Below are 25,694 nucleotides of genomic sequence, written 5' to 3'. Positions count from 1 at the left end.
CTCCCGAATATTTGTCGTTTTGGAAATAACGTCATCAGCTGTATTTGTCTCAGATTCTGTTTAAGAAAATTACGAAACAGACAAAAATAAACAATCTCACTGCGTTACGATAATAGGATGCCAAATGCTGTCCTTGTACTACACCTGATCTAGCAGATTTCGCAGCAAAACGACACAGGCCCCTCTCACGCGGCTTTTTATTTATATTATGGTGACTCTGATGTGGACCGATAACGATGCCGCGCCCCGTATCGCTCGGAATATTCAAGTGATGATCATGCACTGATCATTGTTTTGGTTCACTATTTTCCTTCGATAAACAGATTTTAGCGAGTCACGTGTTGAGACCTTTTTTAAAAATTATTTGCAAAAGAAGATTTAGAATATGCCAAGGTCACAGCTGCAATGATTGTTGAAAAAAGAAAGAAAAATTTGATTATGTTAAGCTGATATTAATTTAGATAGGCCAGTAAATGAATAAAATATATTGAAAACACTTGATATATAAAAATAACGTTTTATCAAAAACAAATTTTGTGTTGTAAAATACAATTAGATAATCTGAAAATGCAGTAATCTTAACGTATTGTTCAAGGTGTCCCACCACCGACGTTATTATTAAATTATATTAGTTATATAATAAAGATGAATATTTATTTTTTATGTAAAAGTTCTCAGCAATCATGAGGAATTGAAATTAATTATACTGGGATATATAATATTCAAATATTTTTGTCCAAATTTGAGTGTTTATTTTATTGATGGGATACCTTGAACGATTAAACTTTTTTTATACAATATACAATATTAGATCTCTATATCTATTAAGTCTAACATTACGACAAATTCCAAAATCTCTTCCCACTGAAGTCGTTTTGATGCTGCAAAATAATACAGTAGTGAATAAAATATCTAAAAATAAATTAAAAAAAAAAATAATCGTCATTCGTAACAACCTTTAATTTATATGTTTCAATCTGAAAAACAAATTGAAGCAACAAAATGTGACATAATAATAATATACATAGTCATCTTTTATTCCGGCTATAATTCAAGTCTCAATGAAAAATGTTTAGATATTTGAATGCAAGAAATATATATTAAAAAGTGTAAGTACATTCTAATGTAACAATTATACAAAAATACTAAGAACGGCCGTCGACCAAACCTCAGAAACAGATTAAATTAAAGTTTCCGTGAAAAAAAATTATAACTAATGTGGCTCCGAGAAAACGAGGTAATTAATTTCAGAATTTTAGGTCCACCACGTACGTACGTCCAGGGCGTATAGAAAATATAGAAATAAAGAAAAATATTTTTAAAATTCATCCAATTAAGTGACACTTTACATACGATAAACGAATTCTTCAACAAGATGACAAAATCCTTTGTTATATTTTCCTTTCACTAATTTTTTTTCTTCGACTATGATAGAATTCATTATTAAACGCTGAATTATGCTAATTGTTAATTAAAATTTGATCAACGTTACCTAATAATATTTTCCACTGTATTTTTTGTGGGGCTATTCAAAATAAAAATTACAGCCATAAACCTAATAGCGTTAATGCTCTAATTAATAAGATAAATGTGAATGCTTCAAACATTCTGGATGGATAATTTAGAAAAAATGTTTATGAGAATCGTGAAGTGAATTGTTTGTCAAAATATAAACAAAAATCAATTCCAATATAGATTCAATTTATTTTTAATTAGTCTTATGCTGAATTACAAAATTGATTATAGGTTCAATTTAAATAATTGGAAATTCATTCTTCTTATTTTAATACGTTCACTCGACCTTTGTTTAATGTATAAAACTCATCGATATAATTTGCAAAAAATCAGTTATTTACCTATTCTTTAATTTCTATTCCACAATTACATCCACTACCTTCCTTCTGTTCCGAGATTTGTCTTATGTATGCAATTTCCGTCCATGTATGTCTTGAAAGCTACTTGCCTCTCTGAGTCCACTGAATTAATGGTTGACGAAATTCCCTAAAACAAATCCTTTTATATTTATATGAATAAACAATGAAGTCAGTTCACTGCTTCAACTCTAAAATCGATTTGTAATATTCTAGGTCGAAAAATTTGAGAACATTATTTAAGTGATCAAGATAACAAATGTAACTTCTGTCTATGTGAGATAAATATCGAGGCAAATGTCAATTTTTGCGCATAACGCTTAACTTTAATAATAAATGGATAACGTTATTATAGTTTTGAGACCCTTAATAAAAAATGTTTGGTGTCCAGTAAATTTTGTTTGGAAAATTTAGGTTATACGAACAAATAATCGCCGTACCCGATAAACCATTTTTACACAAAAAGACGATGATGACATTTTTCGTGATTTTTATAATGGCTGTTATGACAGTACGATAGTTCATAAAGTGCCAATAATAAACTTGCGTACATAGAAATCGGCCCACTGTAAACTTTTGACTCTAACAATATTTTTTTTAAATTATTCATCATTCATTACATAGTGAAATTAATGCATTAAGCAAATAAAGCTTTCTTATTATCAACATCAATAGAGTTATTAATAATTTAAAACTTGACTCTTAATTTCTTAATAATGGGGATGATCTCCTCTTGCCCTAATAACAAATTAGCTATTGTTTTTGTGGAATTTTGCCACTCTTCTTCTACTGCAACAATAAGCTCTGTGATCGTGGTTGGGATATGAAGTCTACTAGCTCAAATTCTTCTTGTTAGCTCATCCCATAAATGTTCTATCGGATTTAGGTCAGGACTGTATGCTGACCACCACATAACCCGCAAACCGACTTCTGCAATGTAATATTGCACGATTCTAGCGGTGTGCGGCCTTGCATTTTCATGCATTCGTCTCCAATTTAGTCGACCATATGAATTGCTGAAATCTCCGCGATGTATCTATCAGTTATCAAACCTCTTCTTCCTTGAACACGGTCGCCCCTACGAATGAACACAGGGTAGGTTTGTGCTCCTATAGAAATTGCATCCTAGATTTTGCAGGAGCTACATCCATAAACACTTCGCTCTACAAAGCAAAAATCTGCAAATCGCTCTCTTGGTTTCAGTACACTTTCCTTCTTCGGTCGGTACCATGGAGGCAAATTATGGTCTCATCTGAGAACAGAACAGATACCCATGATTCCAGCATCCAATTCAGATGATCCTGTGCAAAACGCAGGCGTGTTGGCCAATGAGCTGAAGTAAGTTTTGGACCAATCGCAGGTGTTTTAGGGGTTAGTTTATTTTCCTGCAGTCTTCGTCTTACTGTCCACTTGAACGGCATTAAGGTGACTATTAATGTTATTGACACAATTTAGCGGTCATCACGAGTGGTTGTAAATCGCCTTCTGCTTGTTCCAGGTCGCCTGTGGAAGAATACAGTCTCCTCATAATGCTGGCACACTCTTCGAACTGCTGGGCGGGTCATATGTAATTCTCCAGCAACAGCAACAGCTCGCCGATCGAGTTAATTGATTAAAGCAATACCTTGGGTGACTTTTTGTGGTGTAGTATGCATAAAAATAACACACTTGAACACTATTGAGATTATAAAAAACGAATAATATGCAAATTTCTGTTGCAAACGTAATAATTTTAATATTTGGCAAATTTGTTACTTTCTTTACAATCACCACATAAACACGTTTCACTTGTTTACCGGTTGCTTCGCATATAAACCATATGGTTTGCTGATAAATCTATAGTCACATTAAAGCATATTAAATTGTCTTTCAAACAGCATATTTCTTTTTTTTTTTTTGGACTGATTAATTTCAAAAATTTACAGTGGGCCGATTTCTAAACACGCAAGTGTAGCAAAAGAGCTGATAAACAGATCTGGTAAACTGAACATGAATGAAATGTATGAAACAGCTCAAGAACATTCAGACACAAATTGAATAACAAGACACTGAACTTTTTCTAAACATTGTTATTATGTATAACTATTATTGAGATGTGGGCGCTGATGGAACTTCGATAGAAAAAGTATAGCTATGTTGTTGTTTAGAAAAAACGGCTCCTGGTGTTTGGTTGAAAACAGTACGACCCACTGAAAAAAAAAATACAGGATTGGTAGGATAGGGAAGTAATGTTTGTTAATGAAAATGTACCTACACTTATTTTTAATTTTGATAGAGGTGATGAGGATGATGATGATTATTATAATTAAAAAAAGATTCGTAGTAGATTTAGGATAAGTACCAAAACTCTGAGAGTTATGTTTTCAAAAACATTTTAATATTAAGAGGGTTGTTCAAATATAAGTCGGCATTCTTGAATTAATGCGCGAAAAATTTAGTGTCGTAAAGGTAGCTCGCTTTTTAGTGTAAGCCATGAGCGAGAAGGATTTACCAGTATCTGTTACGCTTCATTATTCGTTTATTGGTAGAAGATAATGTAAAATCACGCACAAATTTATCGAAAATTAATAGGGCAATTCAGACTCAAGTGCATTAATGATGTTCCGCTTTTCGAAAAGGTCGAGAAGTGGTGACAAACTTACTCCCAAACAAGTGTTATCGATGAGAACGTGAGCGCTGTAGAAAAATTCATTTTGGGAAACCGACGCAGTACTGTACGCGATTTTGTGAAGAACCTGGCATAATTCATCAACGGCTCGGTTACCGCAAAATTTCAGCCAAATTGTTGCGAAGAATTTGGAATTTTGAGCAGAAATTCACATGCTGGGAAGCTTGCACGCGTCTCCTGCTTCGGTGTGAAGAGGAGAACAAAATTAAATGCACCAAATATTCACCGCAGACGAGACTTGGGTATAATAGGTATACTATAATATTCCGCAGAGTAAATGCACGTCTATAGAGTGGAGAACGAAAGACGTTCTATTGAAAGCGAAGGTTACACTGTCAGCGGGAAAAGTGTTGTGTAGCGTGTTTTGGGAAATGAGACGAGTAATTGCGGTTGGTTTTCTCACTGAATAATAAACTTCGTACAGTCAGTGAAGCTGAAAATCAGGTGAATTTTTCGAAACTGAATGCATGATTTGCATGAAAATTTATAATAAGTTCCGTCTTAGGCTCAGTTTCAAAAGTGATTCACGCTTTTTATTTTTTAGTGGTAGAAACTACCCCTAAGTGGTAAAATTTTAAAAAAATAGTTTTAATCATCTTACTGTTAAAAATCTTATTCATGCACAAAGATTGAATAGTGTTTCATGTTCTCGAACGTATTTTATTGTATATTTGATTATTACAACCCCTTATCTAACCCTTAAAAACAACTACCGTGCAAAAAATTTTTTTGAAGATTTGATATAATTATTTATTTAGAAAGGAATTGAAGAATATTTCCTTTCAATCCCTAAAAACCTCCCCTGTATTGAGAAAAATGAAAAAAATGCTTTCTAAAAGATTGGAATGCTTTAACGGTGCCTTTAACCCTTAAAAACCACCCCTGAACTAAAAAAGTGTTGAAAATTGCTTTGTACAGTAATTTAAAATAAAAATTTCCTCATATTATTTTTGAAAAAATATATATTATTTTCAGCATCAATATTGATAATTAAAAAAATTTTGTATAAAAACATTAATAATATATTTATTTTAAATTTCAAAACCAAAATTGTTATCTTCCAGTTCTGCTGGTGGATAATTCTGGCAACACAAGTGTGGAGTAGCTACTTTTATGCAACTGCAAGTACCCTTTTCTGCACTTGCAGAAGAACATCTGCTGCAGTTGTTGAGGTGGGTCCACAGTTTGTATGGGCTTCAAATAATTTTCAAACGCCCACGCTTACTCAAATCCTAACATTTTACTCCAAAAATGAGAAAATCTATTTTGCCCCAAGCTCATGTGAATGAAAATTCTTTTAAGCCTTTTATTTTTTGAAGGGAAAGGTTTGTAGTGCTTGAGACAGTTCATTTTTCTTACTTCACTTTAAACTGCACTATCTGCTTTATTTTCCAAGTTACAGTTATTGAAAAATAATAGCTGTCATGTACATATCTGTTTACATTTAAGTGAAAGAAAAAAATACAGCATGACAACGGTGCCATCTTTTATAGGTTGATATGATGTTAATGTTTACTGTTTATTCTCTAAACTAGTTATCATAGAGTATAACACATCAGGTTAATAATCTGGGGCAGTTATATATAGTTTCATAACCTATGTAGATACTACTTACCGATAGTTTCTTTTCTATGCTGCTTTGTGGACTATGTTTAAGTAATGAATGACAGGTGGGACATTTTTTGTCGATGGTCCCAATTCCCATATCTCCGCCGCTAGATGGAAAACTATCTAAAAGTTTTAATTTTATTCAATTTAAAAATATGAGGAGCAATAATTTCTGTATGGAATTCGGTTATTTAGATTAATGGTTTAAAAAGAGTTTTTGAATTAAACTAATTTCTGCTGTTAGCAAGTAAAACAAAATTCACCCAAATGAAAGAATGGGAACAAAATTGATAATTGACAAATAAAACACTAATTGTTCAAAATCAAGCTCTGACAATGAGACACAGAATTGATGCTTCAAATGACATTCCGAAAAAAAAAAAATTGAGAAAAGGATAAATGAAAACTTCCAGACTCAACCGCTCCAATACTCAGCTGATCAAATTTTCCCACGTAGGAGCAAGAAGGAATACTAAAAAAACAGAATTTTTCAATACTTTTTGAAGCTGTATACATCTCTTAATCAAAATATTTGTATAACTTATAATATTGAACTGACTCACTAATTAAAGGAATAAATTTGGATGAACAATAAAGAAGTATACAGTCAAACATTATAAAAGTAAACGTCAATTTATAAACTTTTAAGCTCGCGCCCGCATTGACACTCTCGTTCGGGTTCAACATAAATTCAACAGATTACGAAGTGTGATTTACGAGCACAAATGTCCGCGTTTGCGTTCCAATGCAGCGCAGGTGCGAACATCAGAGTTTATAAATCCAAATTAACTACCTCGAAAAGGCCCTGCAGAACCTATATCAGGGCCCATTCAAACAAACCCTCCTTATAAAAATTCTCCTTATCCTATCAAATTTAAACAACCAATCTCTCTCTCTTAACTCGAAAAGGTTTGGTGTAACTGTATTTTATGTATAGAAAAAAATACACTGTAGGCCAAATTAGCTCAAAAATAGAAAATATTACTAATACCCAAACATAGTAAGCCAAGTGCATAATTATAAAATAAGCAAAATACCGGGTATTTGAAAATGAATAATTGATTATATTATTTTATATATATTTATAATATTTAATACATTAAACTTATTGTAAATGATATTCACATGAAACGAACTAGCAACTCAATCATTCTTACACAAAAGCCTATAATTGTTCAACGTGCGTATCGCTAAAAGCATTTGCTAAGATGATATACGAGTTCTTCCCAAACGTTGATCAGTATTTCTCAATGTTTCTCAATTACTAGGTAGTGGAGGCACATACATATGATGCATTATGAGCCAACAAAAGTAGAAAGCAAGGCGTCAGATCGGATAATCGAGGAAGCTAAAGAGAATAACTCCCGTCATACAGCCATACGTTCATTAAGATAAGAAGTATCAGTTTTCGTTGATCTAAGCGTGAACTACTCTAGCATTGGCTTAAATATAAACTTCAAATGATGATACCATCTAGGGATATTATTTTTACTTGGAGAAACATACCCATTTGAATACTGCTAAAGATTCTGTCTTTGTAACTGTAAAACACAAAAATATTTCTATTATTTAGTCGTTATCTTTGCTATTAACGCGTAGTAACAGTTCGCGGTAGAAACATTAAATCTTAAATGCATAGTGTTGCACATTTGCAACAAAATTATCCTTTCACGCAAAATAATAATCCTCATAGTTGCGTACTTGCAACAGTAGCTTTGTTCGCGGGTCTGATTCTGAATCAATTTTGGGATCTATCGCATGCGCACTTTCAAAATTGTCGTTAGCGAGTCGATGACTTCTCCCCCCTGTTCTATGTTTTAAAAAAACCTAATTATTTTAAAATGTTTCAATAATAAGTTTTCTTTAAAAATTTTCTCCCTCTTCACGGAGCTATCTAAAACCTAAAAAAAATAATTCAGTGATAAAAAATTATGCATTTTAGTGTTAAGTCAATGGCATCAACAAACAGAACTGTTTGAGCTGCTTCTTCGTTTGACGTATCATTTATAACTTTGAGTTATCTAATAAATATTTTGATTAAAATTATTAAGACTCTGCTTAGAGTAAAATTAAATCATGGATATATAACGAAAATAGGCATACAATCATTAAAATTAGTTCAAATTGGATGGGCTTAAAATATGAAGAGTGGAAATCACCTACTTTAACCAACACTTTTAAGAAATATGGATGTGCTTCAACAGCCTCATTCGAAAAATCTTCGCTACATTTGTCATGCTTGATGGTACATTTCAAACGAGTCTAAATTGAGTATAAAGTTATAGAGGTCAAACAAGTTGGCTTATTTTATCAACAACTGATCACTTCTGTTGCTTATAGAGACACACAACTAAAGACTAAAACGATAAATGAAGTTGAAGAAGAAATTCTAACTAAGAAATCACAAGGTTCAAATTTTACAAAATAGCTTATAGAAACAACAGACTATCAATATAGACAGAAAAACATACACTTCAAGCTGATTCTAAAATTTGGGAAAGACTTACCACTCGATTCAGCTCCCATCTTTCGCGGAGAGAAATCTAAAAACAAAAATAAATATTTATGAAACAACCAATATTTTATCTTTACTTTTTATGAATTTTTCTTTTTTAATATGAACCTTAATGTCTTACTGAATCGGGCTGGACTTTTTAGTCGTGAAAGTCTCATATCACACTGTTCATTTTTTTGTGATGACTCATTTCTTGGTGATCTGTTTGACACATATTTTTCCTGCTTAAACCAAGGTAACCTAGCTCTATCTTGCGATGTGCTGAGTTCCATTCTAGTTTTTTCATTGTCTGTACACGGAAAAACTCTTGTTTCTGGTCGTAAACGTAATCTACTGGCGAATCCAGGTGAGGACGACGGTTTTTTATCAACTGTAAATAGAAATTATCGAATGTGCTGGTGCTTTCTTAGTCATATCAATTAGTGAAAACAATTATTATTCAATATGATTTAAAGTGTTGGAGCTACTACCTATAATTGTCACTTTTCAGAAAAAGTTTTTTCGATTGATTAGTGTTCTAATATCGTTGTCTACGTATTAAAATTTCTAGATTACACATTATTAGGTATTTACAGTAAAATATAAGTGATGAAATTAAAATCACACTAGACTTTCTACTGTATGGAGGTCGAAGGTTTAGGACAACCTTTATTTTCTCAACACCTCAGTTATTGAGCAGTTGGTCACCAAACACAATTAAACGGTTGTAGTTGAAAGCTCTCACTATTTTTGAAATAAAATCAAAGAAAAAAGCATTGGTCATCGGTATTGTATGTAACAAAAATACATAAACTGTACGGAAAAAGATTTAATGAACAAAATCTTGATGGCAGATATTTAGTCAAGTTTTCAATATATCGACATGTGTTTGAAACCAAATTGAACTTATTACTCGGTTATCTTCAAACTGATACTCGCAGCATTTGTGATACTGGGAAAAATACTGATGAGCATAAGAAAATTACACTCTGGTATTTGAATTTGAAAAATTAGTTAGAAAAAATATTACTTTTGTACGTGGACTGAAGACGTAGCCAATCGAATAAGAATTTCGATTTTTAAAACAAAGGAAAACATTCATCACGTCACTCATTTGGATCATGTCAATATTTTTAAATATTAGAACTTAAGTCGATCTTAGTTCTGAAGAATAGGAAAAGTTCTAAGGACAATTGTTCATTTGTGTGCCAGATATCAATTATATCAATAAGATGCTACTTATGTGAATATTGCGAACTTTTTCCACAACTTTGGAGGTTTGTTTGTGAATATTTATTTGTATAATAAACCAACAAAAAGTATAAATGAAGAGGTTGATCTCCGTAACAATGTAAAATGAATGAGTTTGGTTGTTATTGCAATTGCAATTGAATCCTCCTTCATCACTGCTGTCTTTACCTCACCTTTTTTATCATATATTCCATAATTATCACTCCGTCGTCTTAACTTTTTCATCTATGAAGTAAGCGAATAAGATTCAACTACTGATTATTCTCATTTGTTGTTCTCATTTTTCTCATTCAGCTCAAAAGTTTTGTACTCACTGGTATTTAACCTTCTGTGGAGTGCAGAAGTGATTGCAGCCGAAAAGTTTCCTTTAAACAATCTAGAGTTCGTAGTTTTGACAAGAATAGTTGTATTGGAGCTGAACACATGGTGCAAATAACCTGCCTGCGTAATTTCTTAGTATCTTGGTGACAAACAGCATTATCCAACGTACGTATTTCCTTTAATGGCAATTATTTTTCCAGTTAAATATTTCTGACTGCTGCAGAAAGCTCATTCGTTCGGAGTCAGTAGGTTTAGTTGCTATTTGGGAATGTATTTCTTTTTAATGAGTCAACAGAATTATTTGTGTTTGGTGCAAACATGGCTGTACATCTTAACGTGCAACAAGTGATTATAAAAGTTATACGTTTATTTCATACATTGTTATTGACTAACTTTAGTCTCTTTAGAAGAGACTTTCTCCTAGAGTCATCGATGACACTCTAAACTTCCGTAGTATACCGCATTTAGCTCTGCTCTCTTTATTGTCTATCCTCATTAATTTCTACGAGCTACCACTAAAACTTTGGAGACAATTCTACTTCACAGTCGAGTCAACGAGCAGTTGAAATCGGAATATTTTGCAACAGAGGTCAAACATATTTTTTTAATATTTTCTGTCCGGTAATTTTTCCGATACTTTTCATTTTCAAGCTATTATTCTCGTGTAGTAATAAATGATTATGCACAGAAGTCTGGCATCGCAATTAAAATGTTGACAAGATATACACATGAGCTCAAGTGTTTCCAGCCGCTGGAGAGTGTTGAGTGTGGCACATTAGGCTACTGCGCATACTCAGTTGTTACTTGACGGATTAAAGCTTGAAAATAAAAAGAATCGGGAAAATCACTTGATGACGGCATGGAATTCGAAATATGTTAGTATATTTCTACGTACAATTGAAAAATGTATAGCTTTCGATCTAACCTTTTTTTTTGTAATTTTTAGAGATAATAACAGGAAACTACATTTTCCTGTTGTTGCATAGATTCAACTCCAGTAACAATTTTGGCAATGAAATCCGGATATACAGAAAGGCAGAGCCTTTTATGCCATTCAAATTTAACAATTTTTTTCAATCAATCAAAAAACTTGCAAAAATGGCTCTTGCTAAACTCCTTTCAAAATCATATGTTACTATACCTGATACGATTTTAATTTCTAGGTTTTTCAAAAGTGCCTATTTGAGTAAACGGGTGTGTCAACTTTCTACACATTTTCATTTTTGTGGTTGAAGGACTACGGAAGGATTATGGAGCAGTCGAGTTGTGCTGGCTCCTGGCCTTACTCTCTAACTTTTGCTTTTTTGCTTTGAAAAAGGGCGAGTGTGAGGTTAAGTAAGTTAAATATTTGTATTCATTCACATATTTTCATTTTCAGTGATTAAGTTACTAAATCCTCTTTCCAATTAAGGAAGGGATAAATGATTTTTAACGAGCCTGAAAGCTCTGGGAGTACTTAATAAATTAATGCGTTTTAACTATATTATGAAATGATACTTTTAGGGGTTCGAGTATCCGCATTGGAGAAGAAGAGGTAGGTATGAATGGCTACTTAATAGTTTCGATTCTCAGGTACGAGGATGTATTGATATCTAGTTAGTCTAGACCAGTTCCATGCATAAACAAAATATTCCGTTACCATAGCAACGAACAATAACTTATTAGAAGTGTCAGTGTAAAGTTTGACGTCAAAGAAGTAAACGAAAGTTATGCAATAAATTAAAAGAAAAAAAAATGTGAAAATCGAAAAAATGGAGTATCGAGCTATCAACAAGTACCTGTATTTAAAAGGGTTAAGAGGTAAGCAGATATGCTTAATACCCTTGGTGATCAATGTCCTTCGTATACGACCGTGCAAAATTGAACTGCAAGCTTCAAAAGAGGTAAATTTTCCATTGAAGATGATGACCGATCGGAAAGGACAGTTTCAGTATCAGTAACCGAAAATATCGATGCAGTTCATGACATGAATTCATCAGACCGTCGAATTGGGCTAAAACGGATATCTGAAGCACTGAATATTTCATACGAACGAAATTTCATATAGTTCACGTCAATTTGGACATGAGAAAAATTGCTGCAAAATGGATCCCCAAATGTTTGAATGTTGACCAAAAGCGTGCAAGGGTAGAAGCATCGCGTTCGATCTGTGCTCGATTTAAAAAACGATGTAGACTTCTTAACCGAATTGTTACTATAGATGAGACATTTCTACGATCCAGAAACAAAGCAACAATTTTTGGAATTGCAACATTCTGGTTCTCCAAGACCTAAGAAGTTTGGTGGAAAGCTATCCAAAGGTGTTTTGTTTTTGCATGACACCGCCCCTGCACACAAATCTCATGTTGCCATGCAAAAAATTCGTGATTTAGGATTTGAATTACTAGAACATCTTTCTTATTCACCAGATTTGGCTCAGTCCGACTATCATCTCTTTCCTCAATTAGAAAAAAGTTCAAAAAGTCGTAAATTTTCTTCCAAGGAGGAGGTAATAAAAGCTGTGGAGGTCTGGTTTGCAGAGCAAGAAGAAACATTTTTTTTTAAAGTCTAGAGACGTTGCAGGTTCGCTGTAATAAATGTATCCAATTAAGAGGAGAATATGTTGAGTAATAAAATATTTTGACATTGAAATTTTGTTTGGTTCTATAGTAGGCTAAGAATTTTTCAATACATCCTTGTAGAATTGTAATTCGTCCAAAGCGGACTGTCATCGCAACAGGTTCAAACTTGTCATTGCTTGTTTAAATACGACAATAGTTTAAGAGTATATTAGATGAAATGAATGCGGTACTGTTATAAAAATTTATTTACTGGATTTTGCATTAATTGCAATTTAATTGAGATTTATCGAATAAGATGAGAAAAGATGAATTTAACGATAATGATTGGAATATAAAGAAAAAATTTAAAGAGGGGATTCACAATTTAATTTTATGAGAAAATTTCTCAAATAATGTTTGTTCCAAAATAATATTATTACTTTAATGATTATCGATTATCTTACCAATTGTTGGGACTTTCAATGCACTTCTGCTTTCTGGTCTAATTGGAATTCTACTGGGCAGATCTACAATTAAAGTTAATTATAATAAATAATTAAGTAGAAATGTCGAAAAGATATGTAAACTACTTGAGTATTCTTAAAGTCAATTTTCAAAATAGATAAAGAGTAACTAGAGCTAACAAAAGCACAATGCGAAACAGCTAAATGAGGTCGTAGTTAATACAAACCACAAATAATTGGACTTTTCAAAATAAATGAGACAAGTCAAATGATAGACCTCGTTTTGCTCTAGCCAAAACGAGATAGAGATCGATTCCTATAAAAATACACAGAAATAGTTTTTTAACAAAACATCTTCACCAGCAGAGATTATATAGATTATAGATAGCAGAATAAATGAAGAAAAACAAAGATCATATATAAATTTCTTCAATTTCTTAGACATTTTGATATGTTTATCATTTTAAATTTTCCTGATTTTAAGTCTCTTCTGTTTTAAAATTAGTTTTTTTTTGATAATTTTTAAAGGAAAGATAAATTTTGACGTTTCGACTTTTCTTTAAAAGAATAATTTAAATTGTTCCATCATTATAAATATAAATAAAAAAAAGAAATAAGATTTGCATGCCAATTTTTGAATAATAATTATATTATTCAGCTGTGTAATTAAACACTCATAACTATTCTGCCCGCCTCAATTCCAAATATTATCGCAAGTATTTTTGAATCTGGGCCATTTCGAAAAACATATAGAATGCAAAGCGGCACTAGAGTCTCTTTTTGTTACACGTCTAGTTAGTTGCCTCGGCTAAACGTCCTGGCAACTAATCTCCAGCCACGTGACAAAAAGTAGGTATGAAGTTAGTGCTTTGATATATAAATAATTATTATGTAAAATTAAGCAATTGTTTTTTGACTTACTGTTTTTAACTGGCTCAATATTGCACTGCGATGTTTGTTCTATCTTTCGTGGTAAAATTTCATGTTTATAGCTCGAATACAAATATGAATGCGTATCTTCATTTGAATCGCCTGACCTAAAATTATAATTTGTCGATTAGTTTAAACTATCTTCAGTGCTAAAATAGATTCTGGCAATAATTGAAATAATCAAGTGATGAGTAAAATAAAAAAAAATCGAAAGTGTTATCCAAAAATGAAATGACCTTTTATTTTCCTCGAAAAATATCAATTCATTTATCAAATATTGTTACTTTTAAAATTATTTTTCCTAGATATATAAGATAAAAATATTTTTTATGCCTATACAAAAATTATTCCTGTATTTTACAAGTTATTATAGCTAGCTACATATGAGAGGTTTTATTTTGGAGAAAATGTTATGTGGTCTCAAGTGTGTGTAAATGAATATTCAGTTATGTTTTTGACACTTTCGATGCTCTGCTCATTTACTCATAGGATACTTGGTACCGTTGGAGACGGTTACATGCTAATTATCATATACTTATATTTTAGTTCCAGCTAAAAATCAAATTTTACGCTATCCTCACTGAACCGGTTTATAAGTTTTTGTTTTAGACTCCAAGCACATTATAGGTACACCATTTACTCTTATAACGCGTTAAATTTTGTGGAGTATTTCATAAGTTCTTTATTTAATTTTGTCTACGATGCAAGCTATGAGAATTTTTTTATATTGATGATCCTATTGGTAAATGTTAATCTGTCACTTTGAGTGAAAAACATTTGACAGAATTTATTGCATAATTTGTCAAACATCAATGATTATAATAGACAAGATATTTTTTTCAACAACAAAAATAAAATCTGAGAATGGAAGTAGATAGAAAAAAGTTGTTACGGTTTGAATAATTAATACTCACCCTTTTATCCTCCGAAGCTCCGGTGTATCTACTTTTCTTTTGATTTCTATAGTCTCTACACTACGTTTAATTTCTAATGACTGCATATTTCTGCCCATTTCGGATATTTCATTGAAAAGTTTTATTTCATGCGCCCCTTCAGTGGGAGATGTATGTTGGTAGTCAAACCTTTGGTTATTCAAAAACATGTTATACACATTTGTTGTTTCAATTCAAATAAACTAAATTAAATCATTAATCAATTTTTAGTTTACAATACAAGATGAGAATCTGAGTTAGATTGTGAACTCCCTAAAATAATGGAGCAAGCAGAAATTACATAAAATACTTTGTTACCGACTGAATCCGTTAGTGTGTATAAAGCTGCATTTACCATATTTAAAAAATTATGTGAAGCTAAAAGGGTTTAAAATAGAAAATACTTTGATTCCGGGTAATGAAAAAAAAAGCCGTGAGCAGCAGAGCTCCATCACGAAAATCGAATTTTTCGTCGAATGAAGAATTTAACTAATACACAAACAAATCTTTCCATAAAATGAATTTCTTGGAAATGATATCAATTCTCAATCTTATTTCTTTAGATAGAAAATTTGCTTAACCCTCAATAACATTTAATTTCACAAGTTAACTCTCTCTCTCGAATGAAAATTTATAATTTCAATAGATCCGGTGGTCTCGAACCCTCTTGTTCAATTCCAATTGACAACAAAGAAAAAATTGTCATAATGACAAGAAATTTCGAAAATGGGAATTAAAAAAAAATCACCCTAGCAACGATCATACTCGTATTATTCATTAAATAGGAGGCGGTCCAGTTCAACAATTACAACGATCAAAATGATTTCGGGCGTTTTGTGCTAGAAGAACTGAAGAAGAAAACTTTGAACTTGAGAAAGACAATTCTTCAACATCACCCCTACTTGCATGCGAAGTTCGAACCTTGTAGTTAAACTTTTTCTGGCCAAAAAATAAGAAAATATAACAAAAATTACCATAAAATTGAGAGGGGTGGAGATGGAAAGTTTCGACCTTAGACAGGAAATCAATTCGCAACTAATTGAACCTACATGTGAAATTTCATTTTTCAGTCGCTTTTCGTTTGACCTGCAGAGGTGAGCAAAGGTCAAAAACCACTTTTTTGCACTGCGACCCCTCGAAATATTCATTTGTTTTCAACCAAACCGCCGCCAAAAAAGCCATGTATGCTAATTTTGAACCAAATCGGACCCATAGCAATTGCTCGAGAGACGAAAATAAGAATTGTAGCTTAAACAGATATATAGATATATATATATACTACAGACATTCGAAAAAACCATCATAATCGTGTTCAGGAGGTCTCAAAACATGGGAAAAATGATGTGCCCCCCATTTTTCTTCTAGTCATGCCTACCGTAATAGTCTAATTTTTTCTTGAAAATTTCGACTAAAAATTAGTCCGTTATTGGGTAATCTATTCAATGATAACATTGATGCTAAGTATTCAATGAGGCAAAGAAGTAACATCCGCTTTTTAAATTATTAGAAAAAAACAAAATGAAGGCTACATCCTCAAAAAGCAAAAAAATATCTATTTTATTTATATATAACTTGACATAAGTAAATACCAATAGTATAAACCACCAAATTTGAAGGTTTTTTCTCTTTTGCATACATCAGCTTTGCTATTACTGACACCCTCAGCGAAAGTACAATTATTTTTGCTGAAACTGCCCATATCGATAAAACGTCGTTAAAATAATCAATCTTTTGGATTGACGAAGCATAACAATCATATTTGCCTGATGTTGTAATCAGTTAAAAATATGTTTCAAAGATGTGTTGAGTTCATAATTCACATTGAGAAATATTAATTATACATTAATATCAATCCCTGTTCTAATTATCAGAGTACGTCTATTATTCATTTATATCATGTATAACTATGATTATTTTCCTATAATTAGAACAGAGTTTGTCCATTCATGAGCGAGTCATACGTATAGCAAATTAAGTGCTCTTAGGCCGGTATATTATCGCGATGCAAAAGCCACAAACTGCTTTGACCCATGTTTTCTTTTAATATTATATATATATATATATATATATATATATATATATATATATATATATATATATATATATATATATATATATATATTAATATACTCGACGAGAGCTGTGAATAAAACCTTATGATGACTTCATTAGATCTTTTGATTGATATTTAGAAATTTTGAACCACTCACTTTATAACCAATAATAAAAGAAAATAGTATAGTTTGAACTGCTAATAGTGATTTCATATAATTTAACGTCTTCATCTTATCAATCTCGGTGGCTTTGAAGAGTTTAACTTGATTTGATTCCTGATACTCTATTCTTCAAAATTTGTAGCCATTGCAAATTTTTCGTACACATTAAAGTGATGACTTCTTCATTGGCAACAGCTTCCAGCAGCATCAAAAAAGGAGAATTAATTCCCATTTGAAAAAAAAGATCAAAGTTGGTCATATTACACACGGAATGGGGAAATTTAACAGGTACAATATTCTTTGTAAGTAACAAAATTAAATTTTAATGTTATTTCTAAGCAAATTTTCCTTGGAAACTCAAATCCGAGAAGATCTGCTGAATATATTAGATTAAGTAAGAACAACCGACAAATACCAACGGGTCACTATCGGCTCAATGGACATCTGAAGAATTTAGGGTAACGCTGCATGCAGATTCTGTTGCGCAAGGGAGGATACTTCTCTCGGAGTACGAAACACTACGGAATTCAAGAGCACTATACCTGGGAGCGTGTGAAATAAAAGATCTCTGGCAGCTACATTCATTCAATATTCTGAACTTAATAGTAGGGATCGCAACAAGAAACAATAGACGTACATGATATCCCAATATTTACATACACGTATATAAACAATAAAACAGCGATAAGGAATTAGGTAACTGATGAAATTGCAACGCAAAGAATAACTAGAACAATGCATTCAATGAAGGATTACAAAAAGAGAAAAATATGAATATAATGCAGAAATAAAGAAGAGTAGAAAACACTCTAAAAGACAATTGTGAAAGGTTAAGGAACAAGACAATATCAAAAATAAAAATCATAAAAAAATCTTCTTCAATGTAAAATCTTTTTTATTCACTTCACTTCTTTGTCTGATTATTTAATTGATTTTGTAGTGTGTAAGAGTATTTTGAATAAAGAACTTATACAAATTGATGCTAAGGTTTTCATTTCTCATGATGTGGACACAAAGTTCTTAATTATTTTTTCCCAACTTTCTTAATTTATTTATTGTCTTTTCATCACAATAACTATATTTTTAACACAAAGAATAAAAACCGAGTATATTTATCTGATAAGAAAATATTCATTCTCCTTACTTACACTACTGCATTAGACTGGAATAGTTTTTTTATTGAAGAGGCTGCCGATGTTTGATATGACCTGGACGATTCTTTCGATCTCGCAGAAGAGCATCCGCTTCCATTTTCCATATCAGAAAATTCACCTTTAGAACTGAAATAATAAAGTACATTAAAAATCTTTTTCGTGTTTGGCGTGCATTGGTTGCAAAGTATTAACAGTAGATTTAATATTTGAATCACATCTTAAATAATAAATCATTCCAGCAGAGATGAATTTGTTACCAGCTAGTATTTTTTTGAAATCAGCGAATAGCCAGTAGACACTAGGGGCCAAATCTGGACTATACGGTGAATGAAGCCATTCGAAGTGTAATTCGTTCAATTTAACCATCGTTGCCATCGACTTGTGAATCGGTCCATTGTCTTGGTGAAACAGTGGTTTCTACTTCGACATTCGAGACCGTTTTTTCTTGATTTTTGCATTCAAACGATCCAACAACTCTAGGTAGTATTCGCTATTGATTGTCTCTCCTTTTTGGAGATAGTCAATGAACGATATCCTATGCGAAAATGCTTTCTCATGGTTAAATGTCCATGCATAATTGTAAAAACAATGATTTCTAATATCTTTACGGCTTCAGCTATTTCAATTTTCGATTAGATATAACCAATTTGTGGACTTTTTCGATGTTTTCTGGAGTGACCACATCAATTGGACCACCAAAACGTTCTCCATCATCGGTGTCTGTAGGACCACGTGTAAATTCAGCAAACTAATGACAAATGGTTCTTTTTGATGAAGCAGAGTCGGGATAACACTTTTAAAGCCATTACTGAGCTTGTACAGTATTTTTTTCACCAAGAAGCAATGATAAATTAACACACTAAATTGTTTTCAATTCCTTTGAAAATAATAGCAGTAGCTTCACTTGAATGACTGTCACTTTTTTCTGACTAATCGAAATTTCATGAAATTTCACACATAGTCTTTTGAAAGCTGGTACTTCATAAGCGTTACAGGACTTATTGAGTGATGTGATATATTTGTTATTAAGCTCGTACATATTTGACAAAAGTGGATGATCAACAAGCGATTGTCAGAAATGTAATAATTTCTATTTTAACTATGAAAAGTAAACCATGAGAAGCTGCTGTGGTCATTATAAAAGACTATTGCTTACTGTGTACAGAGATGTAATGTATATTACATATAAAAATGTTCATTCTCAAAGGTAATTTTGTTATTCATTGAAATGTTCTTGCGTTTACTTTATGTTTAGATTTTGTTTTATTTGTGTCTTTACTTATTTAGAATTTTATATTTTAGGCGCATTTCATGAGTAGAGATCTATTCTAAAAACATATTATGAAAATGATAGATAGGCTATTCTACTTTTTAGTTACTTGGCTTTCACCTATAGAACTAAACAGCCATAGAGTATTTTTAAGAAATGACAAAAAACATGACGATCATGTAACTGGAAATTTATAAGCTTTGATTTTCGGAATAAATAAAGCTTATCAAGAAGTACAGATGCCATGCAAAAAATCTTGTGAATTATTGGTTCGAGACATGAAGATAGCGAAATAACCACCACTTCGATAAGAGCCGGATTCTCACTATGCAAAATCTATTGGAAGAGGTTGTTAGTTTAGACTGTTTAAGAGGTAATTTGGTGCTTGAATTACGTAATTTTTAGAAATACATATACAACATAAACACTTAACAAAAATGGACGTATTTTCGCAGATACATAATATAGTATCACACCAAAATGTTGAAAGACAGAAATCAGAGTTAATAGTATATTATAAAATTTCCAAGCCATACATTGATATGTTCGATCACATAATATTGTATAATAGTGTGGAGCTTTTCAGAGGTATGACGACATTAAGAGAAATATAAACGATCGTGAAAGACAGACAGTGTCGAGGGTCCTAGAAAGAGTCAGAAAGATTAGCTATCACGATAATGGTTGACTTAATTACAAAAACGACGTTTCTAGTAGAAGTGGTAGAACCGAGATTTCTTTGAGCAAAGTTAGTATCGTCAAACACATATGAAGGTTCTGTTTGTTAGTCTAGTCTGATCTTGGTGTTTGGTTTCAAGTAAGCCTAGTGAATATTTCGCTGGAATAGCAGCTTAAATTAAGATCATTCCAGTAAAATTCAGGAGGAAGAAGTAGAATGGAACTGGACAGGTCAATATTTTTTTTCTCCTGTAACTTCGCTTTTGTCTATCGGATAATGTTTATTACAATGTATGACTTCTCGATAAAAAAGTTCAAATGTTCGTGATGTACAATATTGATTCGAGATGATACGATGCCTCGTATCACTTACCTGGTTTCTGCAGATTCTTTTTCTACTACTGTATCTAGAGTTGAGTAATACTTTGACGGAATATTTCTTTTTTCCAGTATATTGCACAAATAATACGGTGGACCAGGATAATCTGTGATATCACTTTTAAAAAACGGCAATTGATATTCTTCTTCTTGTATTTCTGCATCTAGTGTTGTCATTGGCATTTGAGGAAGTGCTGCAATGAGAAGAATGAAAGTTGTTTTAATCCAGATGGATATTAGTTAACAACAATGAACTGATACCAACTTATACATATTTCGCTACTTAATTAAGTATGACCCATTTTTTGTATTAAAATATTTAAAACCTTATATGTATCCTTCGATTTCTTTCTTTTTGTTGTCAGAAATTATGAAATATACCTGTTGTGATCCGACAATTTACGTGCCGAGGTTGCGCTGGATTTTCAAAAACTGCTTTTATTCTTGGTGTATTAGAACGAGATAAGCCATGGAAATTAAGAAACAATTAAATTGGCAGAAGTGAGGGACGTGATAGTAGCGTACTAAGAGGTTGACAAAGACAACGACCTGGTTTTATTTTACGTCTATACATTTAGTTCAGCAATGGTCTAAACTATTCAATCTTCCAAATTATAGTTATCCTTATAACCTCGAAATAGGCGTTTATGTCTGGTGAAAATCTCGCTCCTGTCAATGAAACTAGGATATAGAAAAAAGTCGCTGGGGGCCAGATCTGGTGATTAAAAGTGAAACTTATGAATGTTAGCCAAGGCGATCGCTGAAATTTGATCATTTTCTTGAGGGGAAAGCAGTTTTTTTTTCTTCAAATGTGGTCAATGATGCGTAAAACTCTCCTGTTATTGCTTTACTTTTTTGAAGATAGTGGTTAAACACAATCCCATGATTAACCTAAAAACGGTCACCTTCAACTTTCCTGCCGATGCTGTCTTAACTGTTTTTTTTTGTTTCAGAGGTGTAGTAGTGAATCCAGGATTCATATACAGTTATGAACAAACGCAAAAAATTCGACTTATTTTACTTGAACCATGTCAATAAAGCTTGGGAAATGTTCATTCGGAAGCGCGTTTGTCACAGCTGCTCAAAATTATATGTCTAACTTCTCTTTCATTTGTGTAGGCGTTATATTTTTTCGAAATCGAAAATTGATAATTGTTATCAACGATTTGTCATTAAAAAATCCACGACTGAATTTTGGATGCATTATGGATCAATGGATATTACATTAATACTTACTTACAGAACAGAAGCCATCAAGCTCACCAAATATTTTGTGAATAAAATGGAAAAATCGATGCTGGGTATTTCAGTTAGAAGCAAAATTTCGAGTATGAGATGCCCACCAAAGAAATGGTCCGACTAAATAAAGAGAATGTCATCAAACTGGATAAATGATGCATAAAATTAACATAAATGGACTCAATTACGAACGGCTTACGTCCATCAGTAGACTCAGATACGCTGAATGATGATGATGTGATGTGGCCTGGAGCCATGCCGGCTTGGTTAGCAGATAGAGAACCATTGTAGTACTAGACCAATAGTTTTATTCACATTAGTTTCAATTTGTATTACAATTATGGATTTTATTAAATATATTGCGATACTGTATTTTTTAATCATCGTACTAATTTATCTCTCAATGTTCGTCTTTCTTTATATTGCTGAGTGAAACTATGAAGTAACGTTTCCTGAAGATTGAAAGTATTAAGATTGTTTGAATCAGGACTTGAGCACAATAGACAATATAAACTTTTTTAAAACGAATCAAGACTAAAATTTCCTGCTGTAACATGATGAAAAAACTCTATATTCGAAAATATACAAAAACTCGTCAAACTTATTTTCAAATAAGACAGTTTGTACACCGCTTTTCGATTAAATTACGTAAATTGCTCAGCGGGAATGGACTGAAACCTTTAAATCTTTATAAATATAAATCTTCTGTGCGTGTGTATGTGAATAAACTCCTTTTTTGTGTCTATTCCAGAGGATTAGTTATGGTTAAGATTCACAATTCGGTCCAATGGATTGTCCATTTAATTAATTAATAATAGATTGTTGTTGCTCTTGGAATGTTTTACATTGGATACGGCAGACTCCGCTACAATCGTATTATCGAATATTCCAAAATATTTCATTATAATTCCAGTTTGTCCCGACAGTTGGTGCTGCGATCAAACAAATAAAAAAAAAAGAAAAATAAAATTATTATTTAGTTACAATTCGACACGAATGCCAATGATTCCTTTTTAAGGAACTAAACATTCAAACGATTATAATTTTGAAAAGCTTAATTTTTTATTCACACAGCCTCTACATTTAACTTCGCTTATAGTATACACAGACGCACACGCTATCGATTGGTCTAATTATGATGTGATAACCATCTATGTACTTGATAGCTTTATAATGAAAATTTCCATAAATACGGTCCAAATAGTTGCAGTCGATACATGAAAATTTGGAATTTTTGACTACCTTATAAATATGCTGAAAATACTGTTTACACCACCACTACACCAGCACTCACAATTACACTGTCTGACGCGCGTTTCGATAACCAAGTTATCGTCTTCAGAGACTGAAGGTAAACCAAGTAAACCAGTTTACCTTCAGTCTCTGAAGACGATAACGTGTAATTGTGAGAGTTGGTGTAGTGGTGCTGTAAACAGTGTATTCAGTATGAATATCATCAACTTAACCTTATAAATATAGTAAGCTATTAGGTATGCCTGGGAGGATATTCTATTTATGTAACAAATATTTTGCCATTGAACATATAAAGTAACGGAATTATTTTAATAAATTTTTGAAAAGTGGTTCATCATTTCCTGAACAGTGTCTCTTCTCTTTTCCAAGTATCTTGGCTGTGTTTTATGAACAACCAATTCTAGATTTTATAGGCAGACATCTAGAGGCGATCGTGATGGCTATTTCTTTGCTCCTCTTTGAAAAAGCTGTCTGCAAGTCACTGTTTAACTGTAAGAAAGTAACTTTTGTGAAAATCGATTTGCAAGTACATAAGCTCATGCTGGGGAATCATAATACCAGCCACATAAATTTGATTTCTCCAATTAGCTATTAAGGGGTTATCTATTTCATGAAGTATATCTAAATAGTGCTTACCAGTTTTTGATTTCTCAATGAATAGAAGTCCAATAATGATCTTCACAAATATACAAACACAAACGTACATTATCTTTGTTACTGAGATGACCCAAAAAATTTTCATCTCACCAGAACGACAATTATACTTATTAAAATGCTCATTAATAAACAATGGCAACCTGCAGCGTATTCTGCTTTTAACCAATTCAATACTTCTATCTAAATAGTCATCAAAGAGTTGTTGAAGAATTTTCATTTAATATAGGTGAACTCAATTTGCCTGTGGTAATTCCTTTCTGTTTTGTAAATGTTCCTATTTTGCGAAATCATAGGGAGGTTTTGCATTCCTCCAGCATTCTCTATAAGTAAGAATAATTGCAGTTCTTTGTTGAAGTGAAATAATATTGCAACGTATCATTAGTCCGTCGATAAAACTGTATAACTCAGTTTAACAATTCAGTAACTATTACTTCACTTCATGTGCCCAGAATATCACCTATAGCTCGTCAAGTATCTTCCATATTCAACGATTCTCCAACTGTGCACTCCTACTTTATATTTACTCTTTCGATATTCTAGAGCATTTTAGAAGATTTTCAAATAACACTTTTTTTCAGAAACATCGAAAACATATTTCAATAATTACTCAAAAGATGGAGCCATTAACATTTTATCTTATAGTTGAGTTAAGACCCGCGACGCTAGAAGGTGTACGGCTCTGTTCCCGTCACATTAAAGTGTTTTTGGTGGACACTGACAATTTAGTTAAAAACCAGCTTACAGACTAAAAGCCTTAAAAGTAAGTATCATGTAGCTGTACACATTTTTGAAATTTTTGAATTATCTATAGCTGTTGCAGATGACGCTTTCAAATTGAGATAAATTTCACAAAATTTAGTTTCATCCTTTATGCATGACTTTTGTAATTGTATGCCAATACTCGTGTTTCGAGTTTCCTATAAACTCTAATTAGTTAATTGTAAATTGTTTACCAACGTAAAGAACAAAACTTAGTACGTGATGGAGTTATTGGAACATCTAAAGTGGTTAGTTAGATAGTGTTAGTTCCCCCAAAAATATATTTTTTTATTGTGCTATATAATCTTACTTTGCGGTGATCTGGGTTTGTTCCTGGGAACTAAAACTTGAGTACTTTGATTAATAGAAACTGAAGTAGCAGTGTTGGAACCAGCAGAATGTTCTTGTTTTTTTCGTGGGCATACACCACACTTATGACTCCTGAAAAATGGTCGATTTAGTGAAACACAGAAATAAAACTATTCAATAAACAAACACATTCAATTAATGGTTCATATATCATATAAAGTATCTAAAAGTAGTTGGTACTATGGCAGAGAAAAAATTATTTCAGTATCTAGGGCCGCCATATTGCGTATCGTCATAGGTATAAAATAAAAACACTGAACATATGATACAAAGTAAATACGACAGTTATTCTCTTGGTTATTCTAAAAAATACCTCATTATTAAACTTTGATTAATCTGAAAAATTGTATATAAATCGTGTTTTAAGCCAGGATGTAAAAATACCACAAAAATTCACTTTATTCTTATATATAGAAAAATGTTTTATATATACGTAATTAATAAATAAAACAGTATTATAACAGCATATGCTACGTTGTCGGCAACGATAACCTCGTGATCATCAAGCAGACAGCTCCTCAAAGTTTTTGTTAAACTTATGTCGTCACAACTGAATACCAATGAGAATTGTTTTTTTATGTAGTTAAATTTTCGCGATTTTCATCCAAATATTTAGGTATTAATTTTTCACTTATAATTAA

At 32.1% G+C, this 25,694-nt stretch overlaps 1 protein-coding gene across 1 annotated transcript in view; it reads right to left on the bottom strand.

The window, feature by feature from the left end:
* Positions 1–485: 485 nt before the first annotated feature.
* The window catches only part of LOC130896286 (uncharacterized), a 39,673-nt gene continuing 14,464 nt past the window's right edge, over positions 486–25,694 (bottom strand). The window contains exons 5-15 of the mRNA XM_057804278.1: positions 24,995–25,125; positions 20,771–20,969; positions 18,444–18,575; positions 15,062–15,229; positions 14,139–14,254; positions 13,218–13,280; positions 8,784–9,032; positions 8,655–8,690; positions 6,155–6,270; positions 1,857–2,001; positions 486–881 (exon numbers count right to left, since the gene is read on the bottom strand). Coding sequence (XP_057660261.1) covers positions 1,891–2,001; positions 6,155–6,270; positions 8,655–8,690; positions 8,784–9,032; positions 13,218–13,280; positions 14,139–14,254; positions 15,062–15,229; positions 18,444–18,575; positions 20,771–20,969; positions 24,995–25,125 — 1,321 coding nt within the window. The 3' untranslated portion in view covers positions 486–881; positions 1,857–1,890. The remainder of the gene's footprint in view (positions 882–1,856; positions 2,002–6,154; positions 6,271–8,654; positions 8,691–8,783; positions 9,033–13,217; positions 13,281–14,138; positions 14,255–15,061; positions 15,230–18,443; positions 18,576–20,770; positions 20,970–24,994; positions 25,126–25,694) is intronic.

The sequence above is a fragment of the Diorhabda carinulata genome, chromosome 7 (genome assembly GCF_026250575.1).
Source record: "Diorhabda carinulata isolate Delta chromosome 7, icDioCari1.1, whole genome shotgun sequence".
In the NCBI taxonomy this organism is placed as follows: domain Eukaryota; kingdom Metazoa; phylum Arthropoda; class Insecta; order Coleoptera; family Chrysomelidae; genus Diorhabda; species Diorhabda carinulata.
This window is presented reverse-complemented; position numbering and strand designations above follow the sequence as displayed.